At 46.1% G+C, this 12,449-nt stretch overlaps 1 protein-coding gene across 1 annotated transcript in view; it reads left to right on the forward strand.

The window, feature by feature from the left end:
• The first annotated feature begins 608 nt into the window (after positions 1-608).
• The window catches only part of BAALC (BAALC binder of MAP3K1 and KLF4), a 130,347-nt gene continuing 118,506 nt past the window's right edge, over positions 609-12,449 (forward strand). Inside the window, exon 1 of the mRNA XM_073632081.1 lies at positions 609-1,494. Within this exon, the coding sequence (XP_073488182.1) occupies positions 1,302-1,494 (193 nt within the window). The 5' untranslated portion in view covers positions 609-1,301. The remainder of the gene's footprint in view (positions 1,495-12,449) is intronic.

Raw genomic sequence — 12,449 nt, forward strand, 5'->3', positions numbered from 1 at the left:
ATTTGTACCAAATAAAAATAGTTTGTAAACAAAAAAAGAAAAAAGAAAAACAGGACAATTTTATTCAAGTTTTTAACTGATCATTACTCAGGAACTTTGGTGGAAATAAACAAAACATGCATAACAAGATCAGTAACATTTTTTCCAGCCGTGTGAATGAAGCCTAAAAGCTCCATTCACAACTGAATGTGCAACATGATTCCCCTCTGACACCTGACCACAGCATTTTTTACTGACAAAACATGGAAAATTTACTGGCGGAGCACATTTTTTTTACTGGGAACCTGAGAAATTACTATTGAAAACTATCACAGTGAATATTTGAACAGTATAAACATGATATGGAAACACTGACAATACTTATAACAAAGTAATTTGCTTGATTTACACTTAAAAAGTCAACACAGCATGAAATTATCAGCCCCTGGTATTTACTGGCAGTTGAAAGAAAATCACAGATTTTTACAAACTGTCAGTAAATTTACTGGCGGATGGCAACCCTGCACCTGACAAGGATCGGCTTTGGAACACGTCAGAGCAGACGATGTTGCCATAATCAATGAACAGAGTCGCAGCAGGTCGCACCTCCTTAAAATGATGGATCTCTGATGACGCCAGCAGACGCAGCTGGGTTACATTGAGGATTCTCTAGCACCGGATGGCTAGGGGAGGCGCAAGTGACGCCCGGTGGGGGGAGGTGGCTGCGGTGGCAGCACACGTGTGTGTGTGTGTGTGAGCAGCGATGAATGTGTAGTGACGTCACGCCCGCACAAGATGTGCTCTGCTACATTTCAAGGATGGGGGAAGCTCCAATCCATCAAACTCCACCTTCCCCACGGTGTGCCCTGACATAGGAACACAAAGAGATGCTGCATCCTCGTCGTATCCAGAGGCTGCAGCAAGCAGCAGGGGAGGCAGACCGGTCCTCCTGCATCTCCCAGCTACCCACGTCAGCAGAGCTCACTCCCATCCATCAGGGGGAGGCTCATGTTTATTAGTAAGAGATCATGCACTATGTGGAGGAGCAAAGGGGGAAGATGCATGGAAAAAGAAAGGCATGCCATGAATAATTACACTTTATAGGCACAAGCCCCCCTGATCCATCTCTGCATCACTTTCCAGCAATGACCAGCATGCCGATCTCGGTGCCTGCCTGCTGACTGGACTCGGTGTTGCCTGGGCTCCCCCTCGCCCATCCTTGCATCTCCATCTGATAAAATCTGTGCTGCAGCTGGAAAAAGTGCGAAAGCTGCGTTTTATATTCCTGGATAGCCCCAGCCGCTGCGTCGTTTAGGGTTGCGATGGGCTGCGGAGGAAGCAGAGCCGACGCGATAGAACCTCGCTATTACGAGAGCTGGACGAGGGAGACGGAGTCCACCTGGTTGACCAGCACGGACACGGAAATCCCCCCGTCAGGACTGGGGCATGCGTGCCAGGAGGAGCACAGCTCAGCGGAGTCCGCCGTCAGGGACAAGAGAGGATCAGTTCACCCCGGTGAGACCAGTCACCCTGTCACCTCATCACCTCCATCTCCACCAACCAGATACTGATGTCATGCCATGTAACCTCATCCCGTGCCCATGAGCGACCCCCATACACTGCTGTCTTTTGTGACTTTTATCTGTCAGGACTGCGCCTTATGTCTCTCGAAAATTTGTTGTACAAGCTACAGACTATGAGAATTGTATGTAATGTGCAAAGAGAATCTTGTTGTGCAATGATGCCAACATTAGGAAAAGGAGATGTCCGGGGACTGGTCTTTGATACTTGGGGATATCCCTTGAAATCCAAGGCAGCTGACAATTTTTTAGCTGATTTGTGTATTTTACCTGATCATTGAGCTGATTTTGTGGTGGTGTGGGACTACAAGTGCCAGCCTTAACGTGGAGATCCACCAAAGTATTACCACACACATCAATTTTCAGGCAATTATGACCTCTGGTGAAAGGCTTGGGTTTGTGTAAATACCTAAAAAATACAACAAACAAAAAAAGTCTAAATATTGTCATTCACTGGAGAGGCTCAACTCATGTAAATCAGACTAACGTGTCCCAAAAGAGGAATGTTCCCGTATGAATGACTATGCTCAATACACAACATATGCATAGAAACATAGAAAAGTGCCTGCAGAAAAAAGACCAAGTGGTCCATCGAGTTTTTATTTTATTTTATATGTTTTCGTTTTTTGTTTTTTTCAGTAACTTTTTTGTCTGAGTATAGATCTATGTTTGTCCCAAGCATGCAATATACACTTAAGACCCGTACACACAATCAGATTTTCGGATGACCGTTTGTCCGTTTTTTGGTGCATGCTAGTCTCATGTCAAAAGTGAAGAGGTTACTCACCATTACGAAAATTCTCGTACGACAGAATACAACGTCAGAAGTGACGTCCTGTGTTGAATAGTTTTGTATGTATTCTTTCGTTTCTGAGAGCATACGTAGTCTTGCTCTTACGATCTTTTTTGGACGAAAACTGCACTAATTAAACAAATATCGCCGTTGAGTTCACGTACGACAAAAATTATATAGCCTGCACATCAGGATCAGAATCGACTGTTGAAAGGACCATACTAATGGTAAAATTATCGGACGATCGGGCGTCGTACGAAAATTCCCCTCCCAATTTCGGTTCGTGTGTACGGGGCTTAAGAAAATCGGATGAAAATGTCTGTACGGCAAACGATCGGCCGATATTCTCATCATGTGTACCAGGTTTTAGGGTGGCCATATACTATACAACCTTCAACTATGTAGTGCAAGTGCCTGCCTAATTGCAGTTGAAAGTGTTTAGGTTTCACCTCATATTATATGGTTTTGGTAAATCTAATGGAAAATTGAACTAGAAAATTGTATGATGTATGGCTAGCCAAAGTCAAGATGAAGTTTACACGTATATTGCTTATATCGAATACCGAGGATAGTCATTCATAATGGAACATTCTTTTTTTTTTTTTTTTTTGGACACAAGTTAGTCTGATACAACTATTACAACCACTCTTCGAACAGATCAAGACAACCTACCACCAACAGTTGCTATCAAACCGTGAGCTGATTGAAACTATTGCTGACGGGTTTTCTTGAAAATTGTGATCATTTATGTGATTGGACATTGGTTGACAGTAAATAAACTTGTCTGCCAATTGCAGTGTGTATGGTTAGCATTAGAATCAGATATTGCCTGTTTTTTTTTTTTTAATAGAGATACATATAATTTATTTTATTTATTTATTTTTGTATGGCTTTAACTACGGTTTTCTTCACATTTGTCTTAAAGTGACCCTAAACTCTGGTTTAAAAAAGATAATTCTTTTCAAGTATGTATTCCTAACTCTTGACTCAACTTTCTTTGCTGTTGGAGAATAAGGATATTGATTAGTGTGACTTTAAGAAAAATACTTTAGCAGCCATTTCTGATCTCCTTCTTGCTAGTGGCCTGGCTGTCTCTGCTTTTAATAGCTTTAAAAACTGAAGCAAGTGTGTAGCAGGTTTAGTCCAAGCGCCTGATCTGTGTGATCATTCTGGGCTAGCATAAAAGGCAGTTCATAAGCATGGCAGCCAGGCAACTAGCATTTTCACAATAGTGTCAGCCTCAAGACAGGTTCACTATTAACCATTGTGTTCATTTCTGCCAACATGGGAGATTGAAAACAATTGTGTTGGGGATAAACATCTGTTTACTTTGTCTATGTTTTATTGAATTACATTTATTTAGAAGTCTCCATCAATCAGTTTAACAAAAAGTGTCAAGTGATCTTTTTAAAACAATTTTCTGTACTTTGAATATATTGAATTCAGCAATTGTTTTGGCGGACCAAAGAGATACTTTGACATATATAATAAAATTGCTTTTCAAGGGTTAGCTGTTGATTGTAAAGTTGTATTTTGAATTGCCTTGCATTAAGCCCAGGTTCACATTGATGCGATTCGGAATGCGATTTAACATGTCAAATCACATGCCAAATCGGCGGCTACTGCCGGCAATAGCGCCGTTCGAATCGGTGCGACGCCAACTTTGCGGTGCCCCACCATCTCCCGAAAGTAGTTTCCTTTGGTGACTTTGGGTGCGATTTCAATAGACATCTGTGCAGGAACCCGCACAGATGTCTCTGAAATTGCCCCCGAAGTCGGACTGACATGCGGGTCTGAAATCTTGCGAGTTCAGCTTGAACTCGCACCATTTCAATCCCGCAGCAGTGTGAACCTATGCTAAAGCCATGTTCGCAGCCTTGTGATTTGACACATGCGTCAACCAATGTGCACAGCTTTGCCGTTGTTTTTAATAGAGCTATTTCACATTTGTGCAGTGTTGACGTGCATTGGCAAAAAAAAAAAAAAAAAGTCCCTTTGTTAGTGTGTAATGTGTTTGTAGGTTTACTAATAGCAATGGCAACACGTAACAGGCGTTTTTAGCCCTTCCAGCATGTAAACCGACCTATCCCATAGCAATCTCAACTTGACTCATCATTGCTTTACCCAACAGAGTAAAGCAAAAAGCATGAAAAGCCACATAAGTGTGCATAAAAAAAGAGTGCCAACCTACATGAATAACACATAAAAATGCATAAAAAACACAGAAAGGTATGAACCCAGTTGCATTTAAATATGTGTAAACCCTAAATCGTTTCAGAATGTTCAGCTTCATGTCTCACTGCATACTGTTTTTTTTTTGTATGTCTGCTGAAAAGTTTCTTACTTGGAGATCCTGCCAGGAAAAGCACTTCCTGTTGCAGGCTGACAATACTAAGCCACTCAAAAAAAGAATCAAGAGTAAGAACCCTGAACTGAAACCACCCCATACACAGATGCACTGGTTTGAAATCAGTGCCATGATGAGCTAGATGTAGGTTCATAGTGTGTGAAGCAATGTAAGAAGATATAAAACAATATAAAACTGTTTGATAGAATATGAAACAAAATGACAGATGAAGCTTATGTAAGCTAGATGCTGCGGGTAGCCCAGAGTGCTATATAACACAATACTAATCTAACTCTGGAAGTGCTACTTCATGTGGCTGTAAAAAAAAAAAGAGGGGAGGGGGAGAGAAGCACAACTACTATAGTCTAGCATGTAAAGTGTAATTTTAATAGAAAATATAAAAAAGCACTCACAAAGATAAAATAGAGCTCAGCTTGATAGTCAGGTAGCCTCTGGGACAGAGATCAGACACACAACCAGGATGCCCACCGGCAAGAAAGCAGAGAGGGAATGAAAGCAGGGAATCGCTGTCACCGGAGAGCGAAAAGCCATGAATGGGACACAGAGCCCAGGATATGAAGTCACCTTTTGTAGTAGAAAAATGCTGGCGCTGGAACAGGAATGTGTTTCAAAAGCAACCTTGCTTTTTCTTTAGCCTGAAGAAGGGGGCTGAATAAGAAGCAAGGTTGCTTTGAAACGCTTTCCTGTTCCAGCTTAAGCATTTTCCTATTACATAAGATGGCTTCATATCCTGGGCCCTGTGTCCCATCTATGGCTTTGGCTCTCCAGTGTGAGTGGTTCCCTGCTTCCATTCCATCTCCGCACCCTTGCTGGTGGCTAAGGCATCCTGGTTGTGTGTCTGATCTCTGTCCCACAGGCTACCTGACTATCATCTGGAGCTCTATTTTATCTTTGTGAGTGCTTTTTTATATTTTTTATTAAAGTGATTGTAAACCCTTTTGTCTTACTTTTACCTATAGGTATAAGAAAATTTCTCCTAAACGTGCGCCGTTTAGGAGATATTTCACTTGAAGTGTGCCGATGTCATCATCGGCGCATGCGCTGTGAAGAAACGGACCACTGTGCCGTATCTTCCCCCAGCGCGTGCCGTGACTGACGGCTCCGTGACGCACATAAGCGGGAGTGATGTCACGTGGCTCCGGTCAGTCTCAGAGCTGGAGTCCGCGGCCCCAGAAGGAAGAGGGGCGAAGATGGACGCGGTCTGCACAGGGGACAGTGCGGGCTTCGTTTGTATGTAAGTGTCATATAATGGGCTAGTATGCGATGCATACTAGCCCATTATGCTTTTAATTTGCAGGCCTTGCAAAGGAAGCAAAAGAGGAAGTAAAACCCATCAGGGTTTGCTTCCTCTTTAAAATTACACTTTACATGCTACACTCTGGTAGTTGTGCTTCTCTCCCCCTCTCCTCTTTTTGTCTCCTACAACACTAAGCCACTGACTCACAATTAGCAGCAGCATTGTCAGCCTTCCCTGTGCACTTCTTCAGTTGGCCATTGGCCTTACTATCAGTTCAGTCTGACAATGCTGTTGCTTACTGTAAGGCAGTGGTTTAGAGATCACTGTTACTGGCAGAATTTTTAGGTACAAACTTTGCAACAAAATCACTGCAATTCTGCCCACGATCTAAATTCACACTGCAATGCTGGCAAAACACAGCACGCATGTTTGTGTACCATTCATTTTTAGTGCCACCAAAATGCAGTGCGGTTTTGCCACAAAAAGGAGTAGGAGCTTCTTTTGGGAGACAAGCTTTACATGATGCAATTGCCACATGATAAATCGCATGACAATTACCGCAAGACTGCACCGCATTCAGGGTTGCCAACCTCCCGCAGCATTTTTTACTGACAAAACATGGAAAATTTACTGGTGGAGCACATTTTTAACTGGCAACCTGAGAAATTTGCTTGATTTACACTTAGAAAGTCAACACAGCATGAAATTATCAGCCCCTGATATTTACTGGCAGTTGTAAAAAAATATCACAGATTTTTACAAACTGTCAGTAAATTTACTGGCGGTTGGCAACCCTCACCGCATTTTGGTGCCATTAAAAATGAATAGCACGCAAACATGTATGGTGCATTTTGCCAGCATTGCAGTGTGATTTGAGATTGCGGGCAGTATGGGAGTGATTCTGCTCGTGATCCCACTCTAGATGTGAATGGGGCACAAAAGCTGATTTCTGGAAAAAGCAAATATTGCCCAAAAAGGCATGTGTATTCTTCCTGGAATCTTGGTGTGATTTGTGTATTTCTGCCAGATCTGTGCAGTAATCCACTTTATCTCTGTGCAGGAGCTTCCTGTAATAATGACTGGTCACTGCTGCTCTCTGCAGGGTGACTGGTCTGGTCTCCGCCCCTCCTATAGTTTTCTGCAGGCAGCCTGTAGTGGGTGGGACTTGCTGGGCCCCTCCCACAACTCTTCTCTTTGCACAGGCTATATAATGATGTCAGTGTTGTTTTTGCAAGATAATATCTGGGTCTGCAAAAGCATATAATGCACAAAATGGATTTACAGTATATCCTTTGTGGCTATTGAGGAGTATGTATAATCTAAAGTTTTTGTGCCTAGAGTTCAGCTTCAAGGAAATGGAATACAGCGAGGCATTATAGCAGATTTGCTCAAGTGTTATGAAAGTCACTTAGTATGTTTATCTGAAATAATATATTGCTTAGGTATGAAAATTTGTGGCAAATGGAAAATGGAGAACAAACTCAGGGTCTACAGTGACCAAATAGACTCCCCATTTCAGTATCCCAGGAGATAAAAGATGAAATGTCATTGGTGACTATGGGCAAATAATGTACTTTGGCTCCTGTTTTTCCAGTGATTAAATGCCTGGCTTGTCATTATATCTCATATAGTGGTAATCTCACATTTACTGCGCCATTTATTCATAATTGTAATACAGCACTAGGCTTTGTAGATTGTTATTGCTCTGAAATATATTGTAGATAGGAAAATACTACCTGTTTCTATGATTCACACGAGAGGATGGTAGAGATATGACCTCATTATCTTATTTGTTCATGGCAGTCCCTACTCGTATCTGACACACTCTGTAGCTACATAGGCAAACTAATAAGTCAATAAAAGATTCCCAATACAACTACATTGGATTGCACTCTTTACCCATTAAAGTGTATCTAAATGTTAAACTTTTTTTTAAAGTTTTGGATAGAGTGGTGAGGGATTAGCACCCCTGTTATGCCGCGTACACACGGTCGGACTTTCCGGCATACTTGGTCCGGCGGACCAGAGTGTGCCGGACAATCCGCCCGTGTGTGGGCGGCGGCGGACTTTTCCGGCGGACTTCTTCCCAAAAGCCCGCCGGACCTAGATTTTAAACATGTTTTAAATCTTTCCGTCGGACTCAGTTTCGGGCGGAAAGTCCGCTCGTGTGTGTGCTGGTCCGACGGAAAGCCCGCTCGTGTGTAGGCTGGTCCGACAGACCAAATACGACACGAGGGGATGGTATTGCATCTCGCGCTCGCTGCAATAGGAAAAACAAATCTTCCTATTGCGGCGAGCGCGGGGCATACCAGGCCCTTAGGTCTGGTATGGATTATAAAGGGGAACCCCGCTACGCCGAAAAAACGGCGTGGGGCCCCCCCTAAAATCCATACCAGACCCCGATCCGAGCACGCAGCCTGGCCGGTCAGGAAAGGGGGTGGGGACGAGCGAGCGCCCCCCCCCCCTCCTGAACCGTACCAGGCCGCATGCCCTCAACATGGGGGGGTGGGTGCTTTGGGGGAGGGGGGCGCCCTGCGCCCCCCCCCCCCCAAAGCACCTTGTCCCCATGTTGATGAGGACAAGGGCCTCTTCCCGACAACCCTGGCCGTTGGTTGTCGGGGTCTGCGGGCGGGGGCTTATCGGAATCTGGGAGCCCCCTTTAATAAGGGGGCCCCCAGATCCCGGCCCCCCACCCTATGTAAATGAGTATGGGGTACATGGTACCCCTACCCATTTACCTAGGAAAAAAGTGTAAGTAATAAAACACACTACACAGGTTTTTAAAATATTTTATTAAACAGCTCCGGGGGGGGGATCTTCCTCCGGCTTCGGGGGTCCCTCCGCTTCATCTTCTCCCGGCGTCCGGTTGGTTCTTCTCCGCTCTCCGGCCTCTTCTCCCGGTGTCGCAGGTCTTCGGCCGGCCCCTCCGCTCTCTTCATGTAGCTCTATTGCGAGCGGAGGTCCGGACTTCTGGGCTTCTTGGCTTCTTGGCTTCTTGGCTTCTCTTCTCTTCTCTTCCCCCAGATGTTGACACGACGCTCTCTCCGGCTGGACTGGTCTCTGAGGGCTGCGTTGTGACTTATATAGGCGGAGACCCCGCCCCCATATGATGTCACAGTCCTTGGGCATGCTGGGACTGTGACGTTTTAGGGGGCGTGGTCGACCACGCCCCCTAAAACGTCACAGTCCCAGCATGCCCAAGGACTGTGACATCATATGGGGGCGGGGTCTCCGCCTATATAAGTCACAACGCAGCCCTCAGAGACCAGTCCAGCCGGAGAGAGCGTCGTGTCAACATCTGGGGGAAGAGAAGAGAAGAGAAGCCAAGAAGCCAAGAAGCCAAGAAGCCCAGAAGTCCGGACCTCCGCTCGCAATAGAGCTACATGAAGAGAGCGGAGGGGCCGGCCGAAGACCTGCGACACCGGGAGAAGAGGCCGGAGAGCGGAGAAGAACCAACCGGACGCCGGGAGAAGATGAAGCGGAGGGACCCCCGAAGCCGGAGGAAGATCCCCCCCCCGGAGCTGTTTAATAAAATATTTTAAAAACCTGTGTAGTGTGTTTTATTACTTACACTTTTTTCCTAGGTAAATGGGTAGGGGTACCATGTACCCCATACTCATTTACATAGGGTGGGGGGCCGGGATCTGGGGGCCCCCTTATTAAAGGGGGCTCCCAGATTCCGATAAGCCCCCGCCCGCAGACCCCGACAACCAACGGCCAGGGTTGTCGGGAAGAGGCCCTTGTCCTCATCAACATGGGGACAAGGTGCTTTGGGGGGGGGGGGGCGCAGGGCGCCCCCCTCCCCCAAAGCACCCACCCCCCCATGTTGAGGGCATGCGGCCTGGTACGGTTCAGGAGGGGGGGGGGGGCGCTCGCTCGTCCCCACCCCCTTTCCTGACCGGCCAGGCTGCGTGCTCGGATCGGGGTCTGGTATGGATTTTAGGGGGGGCCCCACGCCGTTTTTTCGGCGTAGCGGGGTTCCCCTTTATAATCCATACCAGACCTAAGGGCCTGGTATGCCCCGCGACGGGGCTAGCAAGGTGTCAATCTCGCCGATAAAAGCGGCAAGATTGACATCCTTTTCTAGTCCCGTCGCACCTGAGTCACGTTCAAAATGAACGGACTTGTCCGTGTGTGGGCAAGTCCGTTCATTCTGAAAGTCCGCCGGAACTCCGGCGAAAGTCCGTCGGAAAGACGGGCGGACTTAGCCCGCCGGAAAGTCCCGGCGTGTGTGGGCAAGTCCGTCCGTTTTAAAGTCCGGCGCACCTGGCGGACAAAGTCCGTCGGAAAGTGTGCCGGACCAAGTAGGATAGAAAGTCCGCTCGTGTGTACGCGGCATTAGATTTTTATTGTTGCCTGTTTCCCCCCCCCACACACACACACACACACATACACACATACACATACACACTTGGAAGTGATTCACTTATTTGTCTGGTGACACTGGGACTGTAAGTAAAATCCAATATTTGTCTTCAGTACAGATTTATAGAATTCTTCTATTTGGAACACAATCCTCCAGTCTACAGCAGCCATATACAGTATAAAGCCCTCCCCTCTACAGCCACCATATATACAACCCTCTCTTCCACAGCCATCATATATACAGCCCTCCCTTCCACATCCAACATATATACAGCCCTCCCTTCCACAGCCACCATATATACAGCCCTCCTTTCCACATCCACCATATATACAGCCCTCCCTTCCACATCCACCATATATACAGCTCTCCCTTCCACAACAGCCATATATACAGCCCTCCCTTCCACAACAGCCATATATACAGCCCTCCCTTCCACAGCCACCATATATACAGCCCTCCCTTCCACAGCCACCATATATACAGCCCTCCCTTCCACAGCAGCCATATATACAGCCCTCCTTTCCATGGGAGCCATATATACAGCCCTCCCTTCCATAGGAGCCATATATACAGCCCTCCCTTCCATAGGAGCCATATATAGAGCCCTCCCTTCCACAACAGCCATATATACAGCCCTCCCTTCTATAGGAGCCATATATACAGCCCTCCCTTCCACAACAGCCATATATACAGCCCTCCCTTCCACAACAGCCATATATACAGCCCTCCCTTCCACAACAGCCATATATACAGCCTTCCCTTCCATAGGAGCCATATATATATAGCCCTCCCTTCCACAACAGCCATATATACAGCCCTCCCTTCTATAGGAGCCATATATACAGCCCTCCCTTCCACAACAGCCATATATACAGCCCTCTCTTCCACAGCCACCATATATACAGCCTTCCCTTCCACAACAGCCATATATACAGCCTTCCCTTCCATAGGAGCCATATATATATATATAGCCCTCCCTTACACAGCTGCCAATTATACAGCTCTCCCTTCCATGACCACCATATACAGTATCTCACAAAAGTGAGTACACCACTCACATTTTTATAAATATTTTATTATATCTTTTCATGTGACAACACTAAAGAAATTATACTTTGCTACAATGTAAAGTAGTGAGTGTACAGCTTGTATAACAGTGTAAATTTGCTGTCCTCTCAAAATAACTCAACTCACAACCATTAATGTGTAAACCGCTGGCAACAAAAGTGAGTACACCCCTAAGTGAAAATGTCCAAATTGGGCCCAAAGTGTCAATATTTTGAGTGACCACCATTATTTTCCAGCACTGCCTTAACCCTCTTGGGTATGGAGTTCACCAGAGCTTCACAGGTTGCCACTGGAGTCCTCTTCCACTCCTCCAAGACGACATCACAAAGCTGGTGAATGTTAAAGACCTTGTGCTTCTCCAGCTTCCGTTTGATGCCCCACAGATTCTCAATAGGGTTTAGATGTTTAGACAAGCTTGGCCAGTCCATCACCTTTACCCTCAGCTTTTTTAGCAAGGCAGTGGTCGGTTTGGAGATGTGTTTTGGGTCGTTATCATGTTTGAATATTGTCCTGCAGCCCAGTCTCCGAAGGGAGGGGATCATGCACTGCTTCAGTATGTCACAGTACATGTTGGCATTCATGATTCCCTCAATGAACTGTAGCTCCCCAGCGCCAGCAGCACTCATGCAGCCCCAGACCATGACACTCCCACCACCATGCTTAACTGTAGGCAAGACACACCTGTCTTTGTACTCCTCACCTGGTTGCCGCCACACATGCTTGACACCATCTGATCCAAAAAGTTTATCTTGGTCTGATCAGACCACAGGACATGGTTCCAGTAATCCACGTCCTTAGTCTGCTTGTCTTCAGCAAACTGTTTGCAGGCTTTCTTGTGCATCATCTTTAGAAGAGGCTTCCTTCTGGTATGACAGCCTCTGCAGCATTGCTGACAGCACTCATACGTCTATTTCCCAAAGACAACCTCTGCATATGAAGTTGAGCCTGTGCATTCAACTTCTTTGGTGGACCATGGCGAGACCTGTTCTGAGTGGTGGTACCTGTCCTGTTAAACCGCTGTATGGTCTTGGCCACCGTGCTGCAGCTCAGTTTCAGGG

Source organism: Aquarana catesbeiana, linkage group LG05 (assembly GCF_042186555.1).
Source record: "Aquarana catesbeiana isolate 2022-GZ linkage group LG05, ASM4218655v1, whole genome shotgun sequence".
Classification (NCBI taxonomy): domain Eukaryota; kingdom Metazoa; phylum Chordata; class Amphibia; order Anura; family Ranidae; genus Aquarana; species Aquarana catesbeiana.